The sequence below is a fragment of the Balaenoptera musculus genome, chromosome 14 (assembly GCF_009873245.2).
Source record: "Balaenoptera musculus isolate JJ_BM4_2016_0621 chromosome 14, mBalMus1.pri.v3, whole genome shotgun sequence".
Classification (NCBI taxonomy): Eukaryota; Metazoa; Chordata; class Mammalia; order Artiodactyla; family Balaenopteridae; genus Balaenoptera; species Balaenoptera musculus.
The window spans coordinates 31,839,183-31,866,326 of NC_045798.1; the positions used below are offsets into that span (position 1 = coordinate 31,839,183).

The 27,144-nt window shown below is 40.3% G+C and overlaps 1 protein-coding gene across 6 annotated transcripts in view; it reads right to left on the minus strand.

Annotated features, from left to right (window-relative positions):
* The window catches only part of PTPRM (protein tyrosine phosphatase receptor type M), a 749,712-nt gene that overhangs the window by 278,076 nt on the left and 444,492 nt on the right, over nt 1–27,144 (minus strand). For all 6 annotated transcript variants that reach the window (XM_036823982.1, XM_036823981.1, XM_036823980.1 and 3 more), the window contains exons 10-11: nt 17,751–17,952; nt 14,837–14,939 (exon numbers count right to left, since the gene is read on the minus strand). In XM_036823982.1, coding sequence (XP_036679877.1) covers nt 14,837–14,939; nt 17,751–17,952 — 305 coding nt within the window. The remainder of the gene's footprint in view (nt 1–14,836; nt 14,940–17,750; nt 17,953–27,144) is intronic.

Here is a 27,144-nt window from a genome sequence, read left to right on the forward strand (position 1 = left end):
ACAGGTGCCTGCCAGGCAAACTTGGAACTCCTTTTTCTGCCTTCTCGAATCACGCCGCAGGTTACAAGAGCCATCAACTCTCAATTTTAGTATTTCATTTGCTCTCCATTTTAATCATTAAGGTGAAGTCAAAATAGTACAGATGTGTTGGTTGTTTTGGGGGCAGTGGTGGTAGAATTTGGCAGTGGGAGCCCCTTGCGCCCTTCCCAGGCCAGTGGCCCCTGGCCCGGCCTTCTGCAGAGAAGGCCCTGAGCAAGGTCTGTGCACCTGCCCTGCAGGTCCCGGAGCATCAGACTGGAGCTCTGATCTCCTACACAGAATCCTTCAGAGGGGATTATGTTGAAGAAAAAGAAAATCTGAGACATAAGGGAAGGAAAGCGAGACAGTATATTTTCATGCACAAAAGCAAGTTTGAAATGGAGTTTGAGGGAAAGTTAAATTAAGTTTCACAGTATAACTGCTCAAATACATCTACTCTATTATTATTATCTTCCCCTGCAATTTTTCTGGCTTCTTTTCAAGGGTTCTGGAAGAACAAACCTAGTTTCCAAAATGCATTTTCAAAGAGATGACTGACACTGTCATCCTAAAAGCAACTTTAATAAAAATGATCTTTGTTTCCTGGCAGTAAAGGAATCCAGAGTATTATTTTTTAATACAATAAAAGTCACCTAAAATCAGGTGGGGGAAGGGTGGTGGCAGTGGTAATAAGGGATTTAGTACCTTTTGTGAACACACTCTGTAGCAATTCAGCTATAATAACTCATAAAAAAACCGAGCCAATATAGTAATATAAAACTGAAGTTTTACTGTTAAATGACATTTTGGTTTTTGTGACTATGTGTACCAATGAAAAAAGGAAAAATTTTAGGTTGGAAGTCAGGTATTTAGAGCTCCTTTCCTTAAACAATTTTAGCAATGGATAGAACCTTTTCAAAAGGTTCCAGAACTGTGACAAAAGAACCTTTAGCCCCAAAGGTTTAAGATGGTCTTGCAGTTTACAATTCTTCAATAAAGAAGCGGGAACAATTAAAAAAAAAAACTATTAATAAGCATTTCAAAAGAATTGGTATTTTCTTTCTTTATTCTCCAGAGACTATTAAACACGGTCATATGAAAAAGAACATACATATCAACAAAAAAAGACTGATGAATTTGATTAAAACAATCCAATACACTAAAACAAAGCTGTTTAACCCAAGTCCTTCAAGTAGTCAAAATTTCACTAGTAAAGATTGAGCAGATTTTGATGGAGTTAGGCTTGACCAAAAAAATAAAAAGGAAGTCTTAGTTTAAAAAAAAAATGAAGAAATAATGAAGAAAACCAAAACCAAAAAACCCTGCTTCTAACTTCTAAGAATGAACTATTAGAGAGAAACCCCAAAGATTGCAAGGATCATAATCTAAAAACAAAGGCATTATATATTTTCTTAACACTGGAAGAGACAATAAAGAAAGGATATTAATTTTCAGAAAAGCCCATGTCTGCAAAGGAAGGTGTAACCACACTGGTTCCAGAGAGATTCTGCAGGGACAATGTCTGTGGTGGCGATGGCTCCTGGGAGGGGCCTTGCAGGCCATGCACTGTTGCACAGGGAGAGCACGGCCGACTGTTAATCCCCCCAGACCTCAGTTTCTATATCTGTACACAGAGTGCTGGCATCTGACCAGGAACTCTGCTCTGGATGATTAGAAATCATTTCATAAAGGACCAAGCATGGGACTGACACATTATAGCTACTCAATCCAAGTAACAACAATTCTTCATTTTTTTATTATCATAATTATTATTATTCCTGTCAGATCATAACTGAGGTTCAGAAGTATTATACTGGGACTTAGAAACTTTCCTATGACACAGGCATAAGAAAAGAGGCTACCATGTTATCTACAAGGTACTGCCATCTTTACAGACCAGAATAGAGTCAACAATAAATAAGAAAAGCTTTCCTATATTGAGCTGATGACGTCTGTGTTAGATGCTGTCCTGACTGCTTTGCTTACTGTCCTTCACCTCCTAGCTGCCCTTTGAGGTAGATATTATCACTCACAACTAATTGAGGAAGAAAATGAGACAGAAAAGTATCACTTGCCCGAGATTACAGGGCAAATAAGCACTAGGATTTAAACGCAGGGTCACCAAACTCCATGCGGTGGTTGGCTGCATATTTGATGCTTCTGAACACCTCTGCACCTTCCTTCCCAGGAAAGAGCCCTTGTTTGTAACTACTCCAACCAGCAGTGCTTTCTCATCGCTGTGGGGTTTGGATTGGAACAGGAGGTCTTCTAAAACTATGATGATTTTACAGAATGACTGCACATATTTCTTACAACGACCATAAACTTATTGTCAAAGTATGGGTTTCCTTTAGAATACAGATACTATTTTTTTAATATAAATTAATTTGTTTTTATTTATTTATTTACGGCTGCATTGGGTCTTCGTTGCTGCACACGGGCTTTTCTCTAGTTGTGGCGAGCAGGGGCTACTCTTCGTTGCGGTGTGTGGGCTTCTCATTGTGGTGGCTTCTCTTGCTGCGGAGCATGGGCTCTAGGCACGTGGGCTTCAGTAGTTGCGGAGCACGGGCTCAGCAGTTGTGGCTCGCTGGCACTAGAGTGTAGGCTCAGTAGTTGTGGCGCACGGGCTTAGTTGCTCCGTGGCATGTGGGATCTTCCCGGACCAGGGCTCAATCCTGTGTCCCCTGCATTGGCGGGTGGATTCTTAACCACTGCGCCACCAGGGAAGTCCCCACAGATACTACTGAAGTGATAATCTCAGTATATTGGCATAAAAGTTAAAGGGCAGTAGTGATTAGAAATTTTAAGCATATTACCAAAAACAAGGAATAAAGGGAATAAAAACTGAACATCAATCTAGTCAGTGTGTTTTGTTAAGCAAATCCTGATATTATAATTTTACCCTTTTTTTTTTAAAGTATTTGTTTATTTATTTATTTATGGCTGTGTTGGGTCTTCGTTTCTGTGCGAGGGCTTTCTCTAGTTGCGGCAAGCGGGGGCCACTCTTCATCGCGGTGCGCGGGCCTCTCACTATCGCGGCCTCTCTTGCCGCAGAGCACAGGCTCCAGACCCGCAGGCTCAGTGATTGTGGCTCACAGGCCCAGCTGCTCTGCGGCACGTGGGATCTTCCCAGACCAGGGCTCGAACCCGTGTCCCCTGCATTGGCAGGCAGATTCTCAACCGCTGCGCCACTAGGGAAGCCCCAGTTTTACCTTTTCTTAGCACTTCAGTTTACAAAGAGCTTTCGCCTGTATTAGTCCTCACGACGATGCTGTGAAATGGATAGATCGTGTGTTAGACCCAATTTCAGAACTAAAGAAAGACTCAGAGTTCACAGGATGCCCAAGGTCACACAGTAGTAAACAACACAGCCCAGATGCAAACCCAAGGCTTCTGGTCCATGCAATTGTTCTTTTCTTTTAATTAATTAGTAATTAATTTTAAGCTTTCATTACATTTTAATTTGATTTTGATGATAATTGTTTTCAGATAATTCTTTGTAATAATTCTCCATGGTTCCCAGTTTTTTAAAAAAAATATAATTCTAATATACCTTTCAGGTATATAGCATTATAATTCAACATCTGTATACACTACAGAGGGACCACCACGACAAGTCCAGGTACCATCCATCACCCCACAGTTCATGCCCCTTCGCCCATTTCTCCCACCTCCCAACTCCCTTTCCCACCTATGGGGGGCGGGTGGAAAGCAAAGGAGAAAGGAGGGTGTCAGTGACCCTGAGAGGTGAGAAGCAGGAGAAGTTTCAAAGGGGTCAGTATAGGCGTGCAAGATTCTAGTGACGTTCCTGAGGAAATCTGAACTTGTACCAATGGCTTATTTGAAGTAGTCCTTCTGAATTTCTCTTCTAATTAAAAAAAATAAGATTGATCCAAGGGTAAGGGTAGGATATTTTTTTATGCTTCTGCACTCTATGGAAGGGTCATGGTATTTAACTTTTATTTAGAGATGAGGATATAAATTTTAAACGCTTCTTCTTCCTTATACATCCAACGAGTTAAAAGGAGGTTTGAGACCTTCGGCTTCTTATCTATAAAGGTTTCAGCGATAATTACTTCTCACAAGAAAAAGATGACATTCAATTCAATAAACATTTATTGCACACTTAATTAGGTTTGAGGTACCGAAGGATATTCAGAAACTAAATTATGAAAATCATTTTGTGATCATTTTGCATTTCCTATTACATTTACATACATTTTACATAATAATTAGCCTAGGAAAAGGCTCACTTCCAACATTAAATTCATAAATCTAATTAATACTCCTGAGTGCTGGTCAAGCTTCATTTACTACGTGTGTGGTTTTAATTGTATTTGCTGGATGACCACTGTCTACATCTCTTTACTTTCTCTGATCCTAGGCTGTTCTAAAGGCTGCTCCTCTCCTTGGTGGACCCACACCTGCCTTCCAGCCCCTGATTGGCCACTTCCTACTTTTCCTTTGAGTTGCAGCTGAAACAGCACATCCTGATTTCCTTGTTGGGATTTCATCTTTCTGTCATATGCTCTCAGTGTACTCTGGACTTCTCTACACAGCTTGATCACCATCCTAGCACAGTGACTTGAAAATAAAGATGCTCACTAGATATTAGGTGCACAAATGAATGAATAATAGGCAAATGTCAACCCTCAAATTTCCTATAACACTTGGCAGTATTATAAAGGGCAAGAATTTTAACTAGAGACTAATAACTTCAGAGAGCTCTTACCAATTCTCATTGAGCAGGAAATACACTGACACTGGACAGGCAAACACTATTAGGGAAACGTCGAGAAATGAAAAAAATAGGACATAGAGAACAGCTCAAAATGGATATGACGATATGGAAAAAACAAACATTGCTACCCAATCGTTCTACTGTCTCACAGATTGAAGAATTGACTGTTAATTAAATTAAGGAGCTGAAAACCAAATATAGGTAACCATCACAAGCATAATGTAATAATAGACTTAATAAAATAATTTTTGATGAACTAGAAGGCACATCAGCATTTTCCTGTGCTTTGCTGTTCTCATCATAAACAATTACACTGTACATACTTAGAAGCGCTGGTTGAGAAAATGTTCTGCTGAAGAGAATGACATAAAATAGTGTTCACTATATGGCCATGTCCGCCCCCCTCCATAGGATCACGAGGTTCTGACACCTGAGGAGAGTGGTCAGGTCCTCTCCGAGTGGCTCCTTGGCCCCCAAAGCCCACAGCTCTCAGCAGCTCCCTGGATTGGCTTTCACTGTCTGCCCCAAGAGTAACTATCAGCCTCTTTGAACTTGTCATCTTTTCTCACGTATTTATGTGATTGTAACACTTAAAAAAATGAAAGTGAAGCACCCATAGTCGGATCAGTTAGTCTTTGTCAAAATGTCCAAGATCCTGTCTCCCAAAGGCTAACAGTCTCAGCTTGGAACACCTCTAGAAATTCATCCCTTAAACTCCATGGAATCAATAATCGTGATTAGGAAGACCCAGCAGCTGCTGAGAGCAAATGGCAGCGCAGCAGTGAGATTTGTCACTCAGGCGATAAGTTGTTCAATTCAAGGCATCGGCAACCTTCTGGGGCTCTGGGTTTACAACTGAGACAGCTAAAAGCTGTGATTCCACTGTTACATTTATGGATGGTCCAGATAGACGGCGTGGGGGGAAGAAGCAGGAGGTAACTTTCTCTATTGTCAGTGGCCAGTGAGTTCAACCTGCATGTCTGCCTCCCCATCCTGACAGGTGGCTTCTGGGCTCCTGCTCGGCGGGTGGGGGGACTGCCCAGCACTAGTGACCTCACCTCCAGGGAGGCGGTCACGTATGATAACGTACGGCCTCCACTATAAATGACACTCAAGGGCCTTCACGTAGCCTGTGGTCCAACCTCAGACATTGATCTTTGCAGAGACAAGCATGGGTTCCTTTGGGTATAGGAATGAGAAAAACGAGAAACGGTGTGATCAAAACCTGGAGTCTTCCCCGTCCCTCAGCCAAGCGTCAGCCACTCTCACCCACTAAGCGTGCTGGAGCATTCACGCCTCTTGCGCTCCTTCAGTAAGCCAAGACACCGCCTCATCCATTCACTGGCATTGCGAACACACCCCAGTGTGTTTCATAATCATCCCAAAAGTGCCTAGCACAGGCTCAGGGCAAAGGGGTTAGGGTGATACAGTAAAAGGAAGGTACAGAGAAGCAAAAAGAGAAAGGTCCAGAAGGTTCTTCTGAGCAAGAAGGACTAACAATGCCACCTCTTTACCGCTTATGAAAATTGGGATTTAACAATATTCACATGATTAGTAATTTCCAGTAAATTACCAGAGAGTCATGGCTGAGCTAGTTTTTCAATTTTGAGTGTCCTAGTATGCACTTTAACAGTACTTTAAACAGTTAACATCACCAATCACTTTGATTAGGCGATACATTCTCTTTTTTTCTTCTAAAAGAACTAAATGTTTCTGGTTCCCCTAAGTCCCGTTTCTAATGAAAATTAGCATTTGACATGTACAAGATCCCTTCCCTAAGGGTTAGCGATACCTTAACTGGGCGGATGAAAAGGAACACCTGCACACCTGTCCTATGCCCCGTCCCACTAACCCACCCTCCACGGCTGCAGCTGATCTTCCCTACATTTTTTCCTTACCTAAGTCCCTGGAATGGCTGCTCACTGCCCATTGGATACATCTCCACCCCCTGGTATGGAGCATAAGGTCGCCCAATCAATCAATCTACCCCTGATCTCCCTTCCGCTTCTCCCATCTCTAATTATATCACACTTCTCATCACCAGAGCAGGCCAACTTGGTCCTCCCCACCCTCCTGGGATCCATCTGTCTTGCTCAGTATTTAGTCCCTGCCACATACGTAACCTCCTGTCTCCATGTGACATACATCCGTGGGCAACATCCATCTGTCAAGACTCAGCTCCTCTCTGGAATCTTACTCAACCCCCGCCCTCCAGGTACAGCCCCGCCCTCAGGCTCCTCAGCACCCGAGACAGGGGACCAGAGCTCATGTGTCTAGACTGGGCTCCTGTGTCTAGACTGCAACCCCCGGGAGAACAGAGCCCACGACAGGCCCCTCTGGATCCCCAGGGAGTCACACAGTGCTCGGAACCTAGTGTCTACTGCGTCAATGTAACCCCAACAGCAGCTCCGTGAGCTAACGTGGCGTCACCCCTTGTTTTGGAAAGATGAGTGGCCTGAGGCTCAGACATGTTAAGAGATTTGTAACCATCACACAGATAGTCGTTGAGAGAGCTGGGATTTGAAACTGGGTTTATTTACTCCAAAGAGTATGTTCTTTCCCTGTATCATGGGAGTCATTTTAGAGAGTTAGGTCCACTATTCATGTGATGCATAATCAGAGTAATTATTTGAATATTAGAAGAGTTTCCTGCCTGTGTCAAAAGATGGAAGACTGATTCTGCCCATCCAAAAGACCATGCGTGACACCTGATACTGTCTTATCTTTTAGGCCGTAATGATCTTGCTTATTCATTATTGATAGATTCAGTAGTTTCCAATTAATTTAGAGCAAAGTACTGGGTAGATCTAAACATTATACATTGATTTATAATAGGTTAATTTAAAATGAAGCTACTTTTTTTTTTTGGCTGCGTTGGGTCTTCATTGCTGCACGCAGGCTTTCTGGCTTTCTCTAGTTGCGTTGGGCAGGGGCTACTCTTCGTTGCGGTGCACGTGCTTCTCTTTGCGGTGGCTTCTCTTGTTGTGGAACACAGGCTCTAGGCGCACAGGCTTCAGTAGTTGCGGAGCGCGGGCTCAGTAGTTGTGGCTCGCTGGCACTAGAGTGCAGGCTCAGTAGTTGTGGCGCACGGGCTTAGATGCTCCACGGCATGTGGTATCTTCCTGGGCCAGGGCTCAAACCCGTGTCCCCTGCATTGGCAGGCGGATTCTTAACCACCACGCCACCAGGCAAGTCCCTGAAGCTACTTTTAAGTTACAGAATCTTTGGATCTTAAGGTAAACTTTGCATTGTAAGGTTTTACACTATAGTTTTTTCTTTCATCCAGCAAGAAAGTAATATAAAGAGATAAATTTTTTTATGGATAAATAATAAAATATTTGCAAATCGCTATTTAAATGGTTCCTCTGAGCCAAGATCAAACTAATAGATAAAACTATTCTGATTAAAGGGCAATTTTTATAGAGACACAGATGTAGAGAACAAACGTATGGACACCAAGGGGGGAAAGTGGGGGTGGGGGTGGTGGTGGGATGAACTGGGAGACCGGGATTGACATGTATACACTCATATGGATAAAATAGATAACTAATAAGAACCTGCTGTACAGAAAAATAAAATTTTAAAAAAAAGGACAATTTTTAGAATCTGGAGAATAAATTCTAATATAATCATAATGATTGAATGACCATAAAATGGTACTTGAATAACAGATACCTTTCTTTTAAGAAAGTGAAAGGAGGAGCAGATTCTTTGAGGGTGGAGACAACAACAGACCCCACTGAGCCAAGCAAGTTACCTGTCTCATGGACTCTTCGTTGGTATGGCACAGTTGCAAACTTCACTTTTAGAGTGGTTCTAAACAGAAGATCGGTTTCCTTTTGTTTTATGCTTAAGTTTATTCATAAACTTAAGTTTAGAGCTGATAAAGCCCATAATTAGCTAATGACTCAGGGGTCAACATGGAAACACCTAACCTTTTTAAAAAGCTGTTGTACAGAACTGGGGTTGGGGCAGAGTTCATTACCTAGTTATAGTATCAGTTCCTCAAAATGTGCAAATGCATAAATAAACAGGTAACCAGAGGCAATCAAAATTTAAAATGCAGTAGAGACATTAGAATTTATAGGAATTCTATTTAGGATTTTATTGATAGACACACTTATTACATTCTTAATTTATTTTTCATGACAAATCAGATTTTTCGTGATAGCAGATTTGAAGAGAATGAGACCAACAAAGGAAAAGGTAGAGGCCCAGGGCTGGTCGTGTGAAAAGAAACAATGAGAACCACCTACTGCTACAGTCTGAAGGGTGCCAGAGCAAGAAGAAACACTTATGTAGCATTTAGTGTGTGCAAAGTACGGTTTGAAGTACTATTTGAAAAACAGTACCTCATTTAATCCTCACAAGAACCCTATAATGTTGAAATGCTCAAAGTCTCCTTGCATGAAGCAGAAGAGAAAGGGGTGTCCAAGAAGGTGGTGACAACGCAGTGATAATGTCTTTCCTGGGACTTAGAAATGGGAGACAATCACATAGATTGCTGCTGCTTTAAAAAAAATGTAAAAAGAATCTGGTCCATACTTCCTAACATCAAACTTCTAAACTGTAGTCAATCATATGCCAACAATTGTAATTCCTAAAATAGCAAACTTCTTAGAACAAAATGCATGATTATCTCCTACCTTTCATTAGTAATAATGATCTCTTTCCTTTCTTTTACCGACAAAGGTTAGTTTCACTGTCCCATCCGAGGTGGCAAGTGTCACAGACTCCCTGGCACTCTCACGCTGAGTCCCTTTAACAAAAACTGCTGTGTGATACCCAGCTTGGGGACACGAGTGCAGGCCCACAAAGAGAATAAAGCTCGTTTCCCATACAGCTCCAGGATCAAATGGAATATGTATGAGAAATATAACACATTTTCTTAAAATAAATACAATTGCTTTACTGCCTATTTATCCTCAATGGAATGAAAACTTGTCCTTCACCTTCTTCTAAGACTAAGAGTGGATTTTTCAAAAGACAAAGAGTTCTATAATGAGAAAAATAGCATCCTTTAATGCATTTTTCATTTTCTGTCTAATTTGTCACAAAAGAATATTTGATGAGTAATTTGAATAAATCAAGAAATATTGAAGTTAACAATGACGCTTTAATATCAGAACGTTTCCTACTTTACCACGTAAAAGAAAGCAGCATGAGGAAAAAAATGTTAGGAGTAAATGAAAATAGCACACATTTGCAGTCTACCATGAGAGCAAATTCAAGGCAAAATCAGTTTAATAAAAATCTGGACATAGTATATAAAAATAAACAAATTCTTGACTTATCTATGAAACTGCAGGTGTTAAATGATACAAGTCTTTCTGTTTTTAAATCAGAGGTGTTTTGGATGAATAAAGCATTTATGTTTGCTTTTTACTAACAAGAAATATTTCCTATCTCATTTGAAACCTTACTTACCTAGGACACATTGTTGAAAAAAGTTAGGCAAAATATGTCTTCCGTTCCCTATGCCTCCTCTCTTCCCCATTCATAAGGTAGTGAAGTTCCTATTTGCTTTAAGATTTTGGCCCCGATTCTCAGCAACAGAAACTATTCACAAATTGCTTTTTAAACATAACTGTTGAGGAAGCATTCAACTTAGAGGATAGCCACAGTATAAGTCACCAATGACTGCCAATGCACAGCATTAAAATAATCGGGGCTAAAGACATGGAAACAACCTAAATGTCCATCAACAGATGAATGGATAAAGAGGATGTGGTGTGTGTGTATATATATAATATATATGAATATTACTCAGCCATATAAAAGAATGAAATAATGCCATTTGCAGCAATATGTACGGTCCTAGAGATTATCATACTAAGCGAAGTAAATCAGAACGAGAAAGCCAAATACCATATGATATCACTTATATGTGGAATCTAAAATACGACACAAATGAACGTATCTATGAAACAGAAACAGACTCACAGACAGAGAGAACAGACTTGTGGTTGCCAAGGGGGAGGGAAGGACCGGGAGGTTGGGATTAGCAGATGCGAACTCTTATATACAGGATAAATAAACAAGGTCCTACTGTATAGCACAGGGAACTATATTCAATATCCTGAGATAAACCATAATGGAAAAGAATATGAAAAATTATATACATGTATAACTGAGTTACTTTGCTGTACAGCAGAAATTAAACACAATATTGGAAATCAATCATACTTCAATAAAATTAAAAAGAAATAATCTGGACTACGTTACCATTAGAAGAACAAAGTGGCTGCCATGAATTAATATTACATTCACATGGTTCAGCCTCGGTGTTAATGTTTTGGTTGTTGCTGTGATTACTGCCCTCCTTCCATCCCTCCCTGTAGGCACACAACTGTAATAGATGTTTTCCCCACTCAACAGTTTCTCCTGAATGAATGAATCAAAGAATGATTTGGTAATCTTTGAACATTCCACTGAAATGAATATCAAAATATTTAATTAGTTAACATATTCAAGCACTGAGTTTTAATTAAGAAGACACCGAGCTCCAAAACATTTATGAACAAATTAAAGCAACAATGCCTAAGGAACAAAAATGAGAGTCATTTGAATTACAAAAACGTGATTGAGTCTCAAGTTACAGCCCATTAGAAGGTATAAAACATCATTAATGAGGGTTACTGCACACAGCAGATTATATATAAAGACATACTTCACAAGAGTAAAATCACAGACAGAATTTTTGTTAGTGCAAGAAAAGCACCACAGTTAGTGTAAAACTCATTCTTTATTTAGAGTTGCTCTTTTACTGCCAAATTATTAGGGTTTTCTCTGTTGGACTCTGTCTGCATGTAATAAACACTGGAGAGAAGAAGAGAGAGAAATGAGGTGATTCTAAATGAGTAAAAGAAAATTAAGCTTTTCCCTGTCTTATTAAAGAAAAAAAAATTGAATCCATGAACAGACATTAAAATTCTGTCCTAGGTGCTAGTTTACTGGCTGGAATGATGGAATTTGTGTTCTTCCCGGCCATCTCAGGATTTAAATAATTTTATGTGACAGAGCTGATGCGCTGATCGATAAAAAGACAACAATCATTTACACTGAGAGTTTAGTGCAATTTCAAGAATCCGCATTAACCAAGCTGAGTGTTTGTAGTGGAATCAATATACAACCACCTCACTTAGTAAAGTGCCTCAGTGAAGTATGACTAAATTTTCAACACCAATGAATATGGATTAAAGAAAAATCAAATCAATCAAAAGAATGGGTTTTTTGCAATCACACAATGACAGTATTTTTGAACACATAATTCTGTGCAAAATCCAGGAAAGCCAACAGATGTTCACTTCTATTTCTTCTTCTAGTATTTATCTCACCATTTGGGAAAAGCTTTCTTGTATTGCAGTTGATTACATGTGCATTTTGCAAATTTCCAGATGTGTTCAAATGTTTCAATCTACATTATGGCTTTATATTTTAGGTCCCTATGAGTCCCTAATCAGAGTTCTTATTTCTCTAAACATTAAATGAAATTGAAAATTTTCATATACCCCATTTAGACTGAGAGTATTATGGACATTTTTTTTCCAAACTAGTCTTTCTAGATATATTGGTCTTCCATCTACTCAATAGATAATCAGTCCCATTATGCTGTACTATAATAATGAATCCTTTGAAGAGAATATTCACTTTTCTAAAAAAAAAAATCTTTTTGACAGGTGAGTTTGAGATAATTTCCTCTCTCAAATTTGTGCCAATAAAATTTACCCATTTAAGACAAGCATCCTTCCAGTAAAGGTGGCATCTGTAGTGGATTTCCCTGTAATGCTTATTGAACCGTTTGCCACAAGAACTGATCTTGATTCTAGCATTGTAGATTTCCACGATGGATATAGATAGTAAATTTGTTCATTTCAAGCTGCTAACATTGTAGAAGAAGGCATCATAGAGGCAGAATGCAAAATGACCCCGGTCAATTCCAGGAATGCTTAGCCAGTTAACAAGATGATATTTCATAAAAGCAAAGCAGTGCTGAACTTGGACAATCAGGCAGTATGACAGGTGTGAAAGAGCATGTGACATGATAAACTGAAATCTTCACAGAGTTAGAGCTGGGCCTGATGAAATGATGTGAGACCTGCGTTTTAGACACCCCAACCAGCATCTGAATTTGTATTTTTATAGACATAAGAATAAAAAGTCTGAGGATGTCTACAACTAACTAAGTAGTAAGACTTCAAAGTCTCCAAAAACAACTAGAAAGGTGTAAAGTAAAAGAACAAAACCGTGCCTTAGCAAGGCAGATGATGGAAAATATGAGTAGTCGTTTGGGACACAACTGACACTTTGAAAAGATAAGAAAAGGGTTTCTGGGCACAGGACTAACATGGATTGCCCAAAGAAATGTTATTTGAAAACTTAGACTTGGGAAGATCTATACAAAGATGAGGATGGCAATCCAACTGAAAGGGTTAGAAGGAAAGAAGAAACAAGAATAGAAAATGTGTGAAAGGAGTTTTTATGAGAATAAAGTAGAGTGTTGGAGAAATGGTTAGGGTTTCAGCTTCCTTCAGTTTGGAGGCTCTGAAAGTGAATGACCTCTACCCTCTCATTTCATCGAGATGCCTCTGCGGTAGAACCCGGACTCCTGTCCTAACAGCCTGTTTTGCTGAGTCTGGGTAACTCAAATTGTTCAGAAAAAAACGATGTTCTCAAGGCCACGGTCAGAGCATCAATTTTCATTTAATAATAATTCAGCTTGCTGGAGTGAAAAAGTCTGACACGCGGCCATAGGTATGCTTGGGTCTTGGACAGCCATCCAGTGAGGGTGAGCCTGGGGTCATTCAGTTTGTGCAAACCCTCAGTGCCAAACAAATCAACCCAAAGAGCTGGGCAGTGTCAGTGGCATCGCTTTTCTTGCAGAAGTAATACCTTACATCTGGAACAGAGCTTTTACATATTTCAGAGAGTTCTCACTTACTGCACCTATGAGTGGCGATCCGAAATCCCTTACATGGGCTACTACTTTGAGTAAGTCAACAAACTAAAACTTGTTTCATATCATTTTGCAGGGTTTTCAAATAAAAGTTTCTTTGATTCTACCCTAATGTGAATTCTCTATCAGCTAATGCTTGTCTGTTTTTCATCTTGAGTCTGTGAACTGAAACTTACATATCTTATCAGGCAGAAAGAAGTCCAATGGATCGGCCTTGGATACTGTAGTGAAAACGTGATCAAAGAGAGGCCAGGTTTCAAAAGGTTAATGAAATAAAATTCTACAAAAGGCACAGGGAAAGGAACCCCACCCCCGGCCCTGTAGCCTTAATTGTGAATGTAAATGTTTCCTTGGAGAACGCTATTCAAAGGAATAGATTATTTTCAAGGGAATCTACTCTGATAGTACAAAATATCTGAATCCCTCTGAAACAAGTAGAAATTTCATTTATATAGATTAATGAGCTTATGACAAGTTCATACTCAAGAGTTATTCAGGCATTCCTTTGCTCCTTCCTACGAAGAATAAATTTATCTTATTCATTCACAGTAAAAGTTATACTTTGTAATTTCTTAGCCATATAAATCATCACATGATGAGAAATGAGGCCTACAGCATGGTAATAAACTTAAATCTGTTCAAATAAAGACTTCACAATCATCTTTCCAATCACCTGTTTCTTTAAAAAAAATAGTTATACACCACATATTCAATTGAGAGATTAGCCAATTTACTGAAGGTTAAGCACTTAAAACTCCATGTAAACAAAACAAACAAAAGCACTCCACGAAAGTCCATTTAAGGAATAGGGCTCACCTGACCTTGGGTAACTAAATTGCAGGGAGCAATTACCTTTTAGGAGTAAAGCCACCTCCGAAAGGACTGGGGTTTTTGTTCCTTATCTTCAAAGAACAACCCACTTGCATCAGAATCAAACTCTTTACACAATACTTGATCACCCCACATCAAAACCCTTTCCTTCCCCTCAGTCCTTTCTTTTAATTAGAGCTCATAAGAATATGGGTTTACATGTGGACCGAGGCCTGTAGCAAATCCCCAGAAAACACATGTGAGACTTGACTTCAGTTTTCACCTAAAACCACCCCTTCTCCGCTTGGTACCTGACAGGTGCGCCTCGGCTGTGTGCAGGCTTCAGCAGGACCGTCACCGTGTTGTCGGTTTGATTCAAGGGCGTCTCAAGTTCATAAGCCGGCATGGAGGGTGCTAGGGAAGATGCAAGAGACAGGAGACTCATGATTTCTGGTTTGTCTTTTCCGTTTCCTTTCTACTTTCATTTACAATGAGCATTAAGAACACAGCACACTTAGTTTAAATTGCGTCTGTGAACCAACCATGAACAGCCTTTACGTATATACCCAACCCTGAACATCAGGGACAGCTGTTAAAACCATCATGTGTTGACTTTGGTCTTGAGTTTAACCTGGGAGGGGGCACGAGGGGGGCTTAGGAGGTGTTAGTAATACTGTTTCTCGATTCAGATTCTCGCTAAATGGGTGTAGCCATTACATCCATCCATACATGTACATCACTGTAATTAAATTGTAAACTGTAAAATAAATTTAATTTGTGTGCTTTTCTGTACATATGCTTTTCTTAAAATATTAAATGCAAATTTAAGAAATAATTACTAGGATCATAAAACTGATCATTTCAGTTCTCCCATCTAAATCAAGGTTTCTTGTGTACCAAATATCCATCCAGAGATTTGAAGAGGTCCTTAGGAGTCAGAGGGCCTGGCTGGACCTAGTGACCACCGGTGGGCTCTCTGGGAAAGCACAACCACGGAAAAGATAATGAGTTGAAGTGAGAAAGGCTTGGGCTTGACTTTCTGTTGCCTTTTGTTTCGACCAGCATGAGAGCTTAGGCACGGTAATTATCTCTGAAGCTTCAGTTAACTCATCCATCAAAATAGGAGAAATTACCCTCCAGGGTTATTACGGGAATTCAAAGAGATAATAGATAAAGAGAGACGGGCAAATCTAGTTCTACAAATGTCAGCCCTCTTCCCAGTGTGGATCCCATTTCCAAGGCCATTTCCTGGCAGTCTTTGCTTTCTATTGTTCAGCTCGTTACTAGAAGATAACAGCTCTTCGGTAATTCTGTCATCGCGGTGCACAAGAGACATCGCCGCACGAAGGCTGTGACGCTGGCCGCAGAGGCACCGGCCTTTGTAAGGCCCTCAGGTCGGGTCCCTGATGAGGACAGTAGAGGCCAGTTTGGCGAGTATCGCTTTTTAAATCTCTTCCATACAAGAAGCTTTTATGTAAAAGACATGGGTTATAGTTCAGGTCCATTCATTGGATTCTCTCAGCATTAAAATTTGCTCTAATTCTGTTAAAAATTAACTCCAGTTCATAACACAGAACTACATTTTGGATAGAGAGTAGTTCTCTGAGGTCCATGGAAGTAGAAAATAGGGGCCCAGAATCCGTAATTTCTTTGAACCAGAAAAATCAAAGAGTTATTCTTGACGAGCCTTTGCAGGCTAACTAAAATGTCAACTGGCTTTGCTTTGGCATAGAACTGTTGAACTTGGTGGGCGAAGAGCGGCCAGACTCACACCAACCAGAATTTTTACCTAATACAAATGGTAAAAATGAATTATTTTTTCTAAAAGAATAGCCTCTTTAAGATAATAATCTTTGAAATATGGCTTCCATAGGGAGAAATTACCAAAAAAGGGGCTTGGAGGTATGTACATTGGCACACATTACCTCTTTAAATCTCCAGGATAAGTTCATATAACAGATAATATCATCTTAATTTACATCCAGGGGTAAATTCACTTGATCAAGATCAGAGAAGCAGCACTGGGAAAAATTATAACTAGAACTCATATTTTCTGATTCCAGGCCCAGTGGTCTTTCTGCTCAGGCATCTGTACAACTTATGTCATTTTCCTAACCTCTGAAGTATCCTTCCTCTTTTCCAACTCTCCATGTTGTTTTTATAAGCTAATGTCTTATATCAAACATCAAGTGTCTATTAAATTTCCAGTTAAGTTTGTGCTCATAAATTAAATCTTACACAATGCAAAGTTATCCCTTAAGTTATAATTGCTTAAAAAACAAAATTCCAAACCTCACTCCTCCCTCAAAACCTAGTAGAAGGCTTAGAGTACTTGTGTTGTATTTCCTTCCCTTCCTTCAGGCCTAAAGAAAATCTCTCACAGAACTAGGGATGAGGGACAACAGATATAAAAATCAGGCTAAATATTACTTAGCTGACCCCGACTGATGAAAAGTTACTCCATCACCTGCCTCCTGCTCTTCTACCCCCAACCAAAACAGTCACAGCCCAAACTCAAATACTGCCCTACTCGGATCCAAAGGGGAAAACATGGAAAAGGAAAAACGTCCCCTGGAACTGTGTTTATTGCTGCTGCATATCCCACACCAGATGGCAACTCCATTTCCTCTAGTCTGAAGCACAAAGACATTTTCTGCACAGTTGCACATGCCCAGAAATATTTCCCAAATTATGTCCTTTGTTGGATGGTGTAATTGAGTCTCTACAAGAAACAAGCTGGCGGATGTAAGTGCTTGGTGCCCCCATCTCCGTAGTAGCCTCTCTCTTGAGGACGTGAAACTACTAACGGTGAAGGCCCCACGGAAGGCTGAGCCTTCTGGAAGGGACTCCACATAACGCTGCCTTTCTGCTGAGCACTCCGTTGTGAGAGACCTCGCCATGGAGACTTTCCCGACACTGCTGCTCTGGGGACTTGGGACTGCGAAGGGCTGAGAGTGCTGGGAACAGCATCGCCCGCTCATGTCTGAGTTCTCCGACACACACTCTTAAAACAGTGCCTACTTCCTGACGCAGGACGACGATCTGAAGCTCCCAAATGATAAACATTTGCAGCGTTTCATTGAATTCCATGAGTCCGATTTTCATACTTACAAAAATATGAATTTACGTGTACGTTTGGGTGAGCTCTGCAGACTTGACAACGGGAATGAGAAAGTACCCAAATGCTACTTCTGATAAGAGACACAGCTCAGGAATGTACGATACCTGATATTTTGGTGGTGAACTGATTTGTTGCCGGGGGTCCAAAACCCTTAGCCGTGCTAGCTCGGATGGTGAAGGAGTATGTGGTTCCCGGATACAGTCCGAAAAACAGAAAGTGGGTTTCATTTCCCAGTTTTGAAACTCTTCCACTTTGATTGGATAGATCTATTTCTGGGTCAAAGGAACTGACTGCCTTGTAGGTGATCTGTAAGAGAAGACGGATGTGATGAAATACCTGAGGCAGATCGACCGAGACTGCATCTTTATCCAATAAGCCCTCCTGATGTATGCACCGTCAGACGCTTTATGATAAGCTCTCCTGCTCCCCTAGACTCTTCAAATCCTGGATCCAGTGAAGGGGCACAGGAACTCAGCCAAAACTGTGATGAGTTATTACTTGTATAGACAGAGGAACTGAAAGCCAGTAGATTAGAACATAAAGAATGAGTTCAGGTTTAAGCTAATACCTTGAAGTTGTTTGGTTTCAAAGTGTCTTGTTGGAAAACTACATTACAGCTGGCTTAAAACAAAATAACAAAATAGACAACCAGCTCAAACAGATAAGGACCCGACAAGGGGAAGGCCTCATCTCTCATCCAGGGGCCAGAGTCTGATTTTGCCCTGAATAGGATTATCGTATGCTGGGAACAAGGGCACTTTTAAGTGTTTTCCTTAATGTGGGCAAAGATACCTGCTCCAAAAATAAATCCTAGATGCGTGTCAGTAGCCCTTAATGCTGTGACTGTGGTGCTTGCGATGTGTCCTATTTACTTTTTTCTTTAGAGCAATGCTGTCCAATAGGACTGTCAGGATGGAAATGTTCTATTCTGCACTATTCAATGTGGCGGCCCCTAACCACAGTGGCCACAGAGCACTTGAAACATGGCCGGTGAGACTGCAGAACTGAAAAATTTATTTCATTTTATTATTATTTTTAAAAATCATTTAAAAAAATTGAAATTACTTGATTTACAATGTTGTGTTAGTTTCAGGTATACAGCAAAGTGATTATATGATTATACACACATATATACATATTGTTTTCCAGATTCTTTTCCATTATAGGTTATTACAAGATACGGAGTATAATTCCCTGTGCTATACAGTAGGTCCTCGTGGGTTATCTATTTTATATATAGTAGTGTGTATATGTGCATCCTAAACTCCTGATTTATCTCTCCCTCCCTTCCCCCTTTGGTAACCGTAAGTATCTCTTCTATGTCTGTGAGTCATTTTATTTTAATTAACTAAAATTTAAATTTAAATTGCTCCGAATGACTAGGAGTTTCCATTTTGGACACAGTGCAATTCTGGAAGCTTTATGTTTGCCACATGACGGGTGTTCACATCACTCTGGATGAGTCTGGATTGCGTGAAAATAAATATAACATAGGTGTCTTTAAATTTTGCCCTTTCAAATGACGTTTTAAAAAATTTCACTCTAAGTAGTTCATCAACTCTTCAAGAACATGCATTTTAGGGGTGATTACTAACTTCTCCTCCTTGTAATGGCATAATTTTTAAATGTGGCATATTCAAAAGTTTTAAATTGCAAAACTGAGCACTTTTCTTGCTTTTAGATAGGTTAAAGTTACTGATAATTTATGTGCATGAACACTAACACTGTTATTATACCAAGTGATAATTGACATTCTTTCTTCTTATATTTATAGCATGTCATTATAATTAAGGAGACCTCTCTGAAAGAATATTTAGATTGAGTCAACTACACTTCGGCAAGAAAATGTTTGCTGTATGTATTAATCACCGCCGTGCACGACACCATCAGAGTCAGGCAGCAGACTTGCTGTTAACCCTCTCATGGGCTTCCTGCACCAGGTTCCTCTGAGTCAAGAGACAAGACCACGCCCACCAGCAGCTGCTGTCGGGGGACTTCAACGTCACTGCTATGCGCTTAGCTGCGCACTTTGAACTCCATCCTGAGAGCTCCAGAGAAGAGGTAGAGAAGGCAGATCTAAGCTGTGACAACATAACTGCTCCTCCAAATTTATTAATTCCCTCATTCACAGCATCTTCACTGCATGTCTCTTGTGTGCCAAGCACTGTACTCTGGGCTGGGGTCTCATGTGGTGATTCAAACACGGTACCTGCTGGGGGGAAGGTAGCAGTCTGGTGGGTAAGGGGAGACCCAACCCAGCAGTGATAATGCAGTATAATTAGCATAAGGACTGGCCTTATGAAAAACTTCAATGGGATTCAAATGCGTACGGGACAAAGTTCAAACTTCTGAGCTCCGTGCTTAAGACTTGCCTACACCTTCTTCTCTAAACTTCTTTCTTTTTCTTTTTTTTTAACATCTTAATTGGAGTATAATTGCTATACAATCGTGTGCTAGTTTCTGCTGTATCAGAGTGAATCAGCTATACGTATACATATATCCCCATATCCTCTCCCTCTTGTGTCTCCCTCCCACCCTCCCTATGCCATCCCTCTAGGTGGTCACAAAGCATCAAGCTGATCTCCCTGTGCTATGCAGCTGCTTTCCACTAGCTATCTATTTTACATTTGGTAGTGTATATATGTCCATGCCACTCTCTCACTTCGTCCCAGCTTACCCTTCCTGCTCCCTGTATCCTCAAATCCATTCTCTATGTCTGCATCTTTATGCCTGTCCTGCCCCTAGGTTCTTCAGAACCATTGCTTTTTTTTTGGTTTTTATTTTTAGATTCCATATATATGTGTTAGCATACTGTATTTGTTTTTCTCTTTCTGACTTACTTCACTCTGTATGACAGTCTCTAGGTGCATCCACCTCACTACAAATAACTCAGTTTCATTTCTTTTTATGGCTGAGTAATATTCCATTGTATATATGTGCCACATCTTCTTCATCCATTCATCTGTGAATGGACACTTAGGTTGCTTTCGTGTCCTGGCTATTGTAAATAGAGCTGCAATGAAGATTGTGGTACATGACTCTTTTTGAATTATGGTTTTCTCAGGGTATATACCCAGGAGTAGGATTGCTGGGTCATATGGTAGTTCTACTTTTAGTTTTTTGAGGAACCTCCATACTGTTCTCCATAGTGGCGGTATCAATTTACATTCCCACCAACAGTGCAAGAGGTTTCCCTTTTCTCCACACGCTCTCCAGCATTTACTGTTTGTAGACTTTTCGATGATGGCCATTCTGACAGGTGTGAGGTGATAGCTCCTTGTAGTTTTGATTTGCATTTCTCTAATGATTAGTGATGTTGAGCATTCTTTCATGTGTTTACTGGCAATTTGTATATCGTCTTTGGAGAAATGTCTATTTAGGTCTTCTGCCCATTTGTGGATTGGGTTGTTTCTTTTTTTGATATTGAGCTGCATGAGCTGCTTGTATATTTTGGAGATTAATCCTTTGTCAGTTGCTTCATTTGCAAATATTTTCTCCCATTCTGATGGTTGCCTTTTTGTCTCATTTATGCTGTGCAAAAGCTTTTACGTTTCATTAGGTCCCATTTGTTTATTTTTGTCTTTCTTTCCATTTCTCTAGGAGGTGAGTCAAAAAGGATATTGCTGTGATTTATGCCATAGAGTGTTCTGCCTATGTCTTCCTCTAAGAGTTTGATAGTGTCTGGCCTTACATTTAGGTCTTTAATCCATTTTGAGTTTATCTTTGTGTATGGTGTTAGGGAGTGTTCTAATTTCATTCTTTTACATGTAGCTGTCCAGTTTTCCCAACACCACTTATTGAAGAGGCTGTGTTTTCTCCATTGTATATTCTTGCCTCCTTTATCAAAGATAAAGTGACCATAGGTGCGTGGCTTTATCTCTGGGCTTTCTATCCTGTTCCATTGATCTGTATTTCTGTTTCTGTGCCAGTACCATACTATCTGGATTACTGTAGCTTTGTAGTATAGTCTGAAGTCCGGGAGCCTGATTCCTCCAGCTCTGTTTTACTTTCTCAAGATTGCTTTAGCTATTCGGGGTCTTTTGTGTTCCCATAAAAATTGTGAAATTTTTTGTTCTAGTTCTGTGAAAAATGCCATTCGTTGTTTGATAAGGATTGCACTGAATCTGTAGATTGCTTTGTGAAGTAAAGTCATTTTCACAATGTTGACTCTTCCAATCCAAGGATATGGTATATCTCTCCATCTGTTTGTATCATCTTTAATTTCTGTCATCAGTGTCTTATACTTTTCTGCATACAGGTCTTTTGTCTCCTTAGGTAGGTTTATTCCTAGGTATTTTATTCTTTTTGTTGCAATGGTAAATGGGAGTGTTTCCTTAATTTCTCTTTCAGATTTTCCAGATCATCTCTTTCAGATCTTTCAGATCATCTCTTTCAGATCATTAGCGTATAGGAATGCAGGAGATTTCTGTGCATTAATTTTGTATCCTGCAACTTTACCAAATTCATTGATGAGCTCTAGTAGTTTTCTGGTAGCATCTTTAGGATTCTCTACGTATAGTATCATGTCATCTGCAAACAGTGACAGTTTTACTTCTTCTTTTCCTATTTGGATTCCTTTTATTTCTTTTTCTTCTCTGACTGCTGTGGCTAAAACTTCCAAAACTATGTTGAATAACAGTGGTGAGAGTGGGCAACCTTGTCTTGTTCCTGATCTTAGAGGAAATGCTTTCAGTTTTTCACCATTAAGAACAATATTGGCTGTGGGTTTGTCATATATGGCCTTTATTATGTTGAGGTAAGTTCCCTCTATGCCCACTTTCTGGAGAGTTTTTATTATAAATCGGTGTTGAATTTTGTCGAAAGCTTTTTCTGCATCTATTGAGATGATCATATGGTTTTTATCCTTCAATTTGTTAATATGGTTTATCACATTGATTGACTTGCGTATACTGAAGAATCCTTGCATTCCTGGGATAAACCCCACTTGATCATGTGTATGATCTTTTAAATGTGCTGTTGGATTCTGTTTGCCAGTATTTTGTTGAGGATTTTTGCATTTATATTCATCAGTGATACTGACCTGTAGTTTTGTTTTTCTGTGACATCTTTGTCTGGTTTTGGTATCAGGGTGATGGTGGCCTCATAGAATGAGTTTGGAAGTGTTCCTCCCTCTGCTATATTTTGGAAGAGTTTGAGAAGGATAGATGTTAGCTCTTCTTTAAATGTTTGATAGAATTCACCTGTGAAGCCATCTGTTCCTGGGCTTTTGTTTGTTGGAAGATTTTTAATCACAGTTTCAATTTAGTGCTTGTGATTGGTCTGTTTATAGTTCCTATTTCTTCCTGGTTCAGTCTTGAAAGGTTGTGATTTTCTAAGAATTTGTCCATTTCTTCCAGGTTGTCCATTTTATTGGCATAGTGTTGCTTGTAATAATCTCTCATGATCCTTTGTATTTCTGCAGTGTCAGTTGTTACTTCTCCTTTTTCATTTCTAATTCTATTGATTTGAGTCTTTTCCCTGTTTTTCTTGATGACTCTGGCTAATGGTTTATCAATTTTGTTTTTCTTCTCAAAGAAAGAGCTTTTAGTTTTATTGATCTTTGCGATTGTTTCCTTCATTTCCTTTTCATTTATTTCTGATCTGATCTGATCTTTATGATTTCTTTCCTTCTGCTAACTTTGGGTTTCTTTTGTTCTTCTTTCTCTAATTGCTTTAGGTGTAGGGTTAGGTTGTTTATTTGAGACGTTTCTTGTTTCTTGAGGTTAGGATTGTATTGCTATAAACTTTCCTCTTAGAACTGCTTTTGCTGCATCCCATTGGTTTTGGGTGGTTGTGTTTTCATTGTCATTTGTTTCTAGGTATTTTTTAATATCCTCTTTGATTTCTTCAGTGATCTCTTGTTTATTTAGTAGTGTATTGTTTAGCCTCCATATGTTTGCATTTTTTACAGTTTTTTTTCCCTGTAATTGATACCTAGTCTTATAGCATTATGGTCAGTAAAGATACTTGATACGATTTCAATTTTCTTAAATTTACCAAGGCTTGATTTGTGACCCATGATATGATCTATCCTGGAAAATGTTCCATAAGCGCTGAGAAGAAAGTGTATTCTGTTGTTTTTGAATGGAATGTCCTATAAATATCAATTAAGTCCATCTTGTTTAATGTATCATTTAAAGTTTGTGTTTCCTTATTTATTTTCATTTTGGATGATCTGTCTACTGGTGAAAGTGGGGTGTTAAAGTCCCCTACTATTATTGTGTTTCTGTCAATTTCCCCTTTTATGGCTGTTAGCATTTCCTATATGTACTGAGGTGCTACTATGTTGGGTGCATAAATATTTAAAATTGTTATATCTTCTTCTTGGATTGATCCATTGATTATTATGTAGTGTCCTTCTTTGTCTCTTGTAATAGTCTTTATTTTAAAGTCCATTTTGTCTGACATGAGAATTGCTCCTCCAGCTTTCTTTTGATTTCCATTTGCATGGCATATCTTTTTCCATACTGTCACTTTCAGTCTGTATGTGTCCCTAGGTCTGAAGTGGGTCTCTTGTAGACAGCATATATATGGGTCTTTTTTTTGTATGCATTCAGCCAGTCTATGTCTGTTGGTTGGAGCATTTAATCCATTTACATTTAAGGTAATTATTGATATGTATGTTCCTATTACCATTTTCTTAATTGTTTTGGGTTTTTTGTTGTAGGTGTTTTCTTGTGTTCTTCTTGTAGGTTTCTTGTAGGTTCTTCTCTTGTGTTTCCTGCCTAGAGAAGTTCCTTTAACATTTGTTGTAAAGCTGGTTTGGTGGTGCTGAATTCTCTTAGCTTTTACTTGTCTGTAAAGGTTTTAATTTCTACATCGAATCTGAATGAGACCCTTGCTGAGTAGAGTAATCTTGGTTGTAGGTTTTTCCCTTTCATCACTTTAAATATGTCCTGCAACTCCCTTCTGGCTTGCAGAGTTTCTGCTGAAAGATCAGCTGTTAACCTTATGGGGATCCCGTTGTATGTTATTTGTTGCTTTTCCCTTGCTGCTTTTAATATATTTCTTTGTATTTAATTTTTTATAGTTTGTTTAATGTGTGTCTTGGCATGTTTCTCCTTGGATTCATCCTGTATGGGACTCTCTGTGCTTCCTGGACTTGATTGACTACTTCCTTTCCCATATTAGGGAAGTTTTCAACTATAATCTCTTCAAATATTTTCTCAGTCCCTTTTTCTCTTCTTCTTCTGGGACCCCTATAATTCGAATGTTGATGCATTTAATGTTGTCACAGAGGTCTCTGAGACTGTCCTCAATTCTTTTCATTCAAAGACCCTGTCAGCCACGCGGTTGCTAGTGTTGGAGGGTCTCCGGCAGAGGCGGGGGTGGCTGTGGCTCACCGCAGGGACAAGGACACTGGCAGCAGAAGTTCACATGGTATGACATCACATTTTCTTCTGTCCTGGTCAGGGGACAAAGATTTACTGCCCCACAAACACTGGGCTTTTCTGATGCTGCTTTTGCTTATAAACTCTCACCTCCTTGGAATGTGAGAGAGTTAACTCTGTCCTCTTTCCTCCACCATGAATTCAGATTCACTCTTGCCATTGAAATACTGACTGAACTGTGCAAGCATGAGCACTGCAGTCAGCAGGAAGACAAAGGCCCTGCCCTCGGGCAGCCAAGAATCTGGACTGGGGTGGGGAGGAGCTGGGGAGACATCCAGGAAGTAAATTAATAATTTGTAAACACCAAGTGCCATGGAAGAAAGAAACAGGATGCTAAGATGAAGGGGATTTTGGGGGCGGGGCCCATGCTCAGCCATTCAGAATGGCCGGGGGAGCATCCCCTGAGGAGATAACAGTTAACTGAACTTGGGAAGGAGTCAGCCAGGCCAAGAGTCTGGGGAAGAACAGCATGAACTAAGACCATGAAGCAGGAGCATTCCGGACACAGACAATGGACAGAAAGAAGGCCCCTGTGGCTGCAGCCCAGCCAGCGAGGTGGCATGGTCCCTGGGGGGCTGGTAACGTGGGGGGGCAATTCCCTGCAGTGCTCAGTACCCCAAGGGAGAAAGTGTGGAGACATACAACAGGGGCCTTTGAACAATTTTAAGTGTGATGATAAAATGATCTGACTTCCCTTATAAAGAGATCATGTTGGCTGCCAGGTGGAGGGTTGCTTTCCTGAAGGGGGCACCAAAGGTAGTAGGAGGACCACTAGGAGCCCTGGCAGAGGCCATGGGTGAGGCCGCAGCGCAGGTGAGAGAAGGCAGTGGCTTGGACCAAGGGTGGGGCCATGAAGAGAGAAATACATGAAAGGAATCGGCAAGTTTTAGAGCCGACATGAGCAGAAGTCAGTGATGGACTGGATGTGGGGACAGATGGAGGAACCAAGACAGGTTCCATGTTTGGGCTTGAGCAAAGGATGTCCTGCTTACTGAAATGGGACGGAATGAATGAGAAGTTAACTGTTGGGGGGTGGGCATGTCAAGGTTGAGATGCCTGTGACAGTCAGGAGGACACACTGTGTAGGACACAGGGCTGGGAGCTGAGAGTTCTGGGCTGGAAGTAGAGACCTGGGGGTGAGTAGCGTTGGAACATTGCGGTTCAGGACTGGATGAGGTCCCTGGGGAAATGCTGATATTTAATTTAGGGCAGAGAAGGAGAGCCAGAAAGCAGGGAGAAGCCAGAAGAGACAGCTGTCATAGAAATCAAAAGAACACAGTGTGTTAAGAAGGAAATGCTTTCAAAGATGCTGCCAGGAGTTTGAGACTGGAACCAAAAACATGTCTATCCATGTCTCGAGCCAGAGCTCCCATTCTACGTATCTGTAAAGGCTTCCCAAACCCGTCCTAATGATCACTGGATCTGCTCAACACCGGCTGCTGTGACTGTGTCCCTACCATCTATTCGGCAATAAATCATGGAGAGCTGTAAGAGCTCTTTGTAGTCTGAAATCGCGACTTAAACATGCCAAAGGAATTGAAACTTTTCATACAGTTGTCTCTTCTTTCTGAATAGTGATAGCTTATTCTTCTTTCTGATCCCACTGTGATCAGTAACTATTTGGCACTCGGTATATATTTTCCTAAAGACTCCGGGGAGAGCAGGTATGTGCACGCACACACACACATGCTCACGGTGCGGCAAGAAGGACGTTTGCTCCGCAAAGCAAAAAGCAAATGCATTATCAGAGGACTTGCTGTTTTACCAGTGCTGATGGGTTTGTACTCGCCTCTAGCCATGGCCTTGCAGGATCAGCTAGACTGGGGTTCTTTCGGTCACAGTCCTTGACAATTTGTTAAAAAGCACAGATCCTCTCCCCAACCCGTAACAAAGCACGTATACGCTGCTCTTAAAAATCATGAATCCTCTCCCTCACCTCTAACAAATCCCTAACAAGCAACTACGTTGTGTCCAAGTGGACACAAAATGTCAGAAAGTGCATGGATTCCCCCTCAAACCCATCCAGAGCCCTGGGAGTCTGAATTCCAGGAATAAAACGGTTCCTCAGGAACACGGTGAACTTGACCCTAGAACTCCGTTGCCTGCG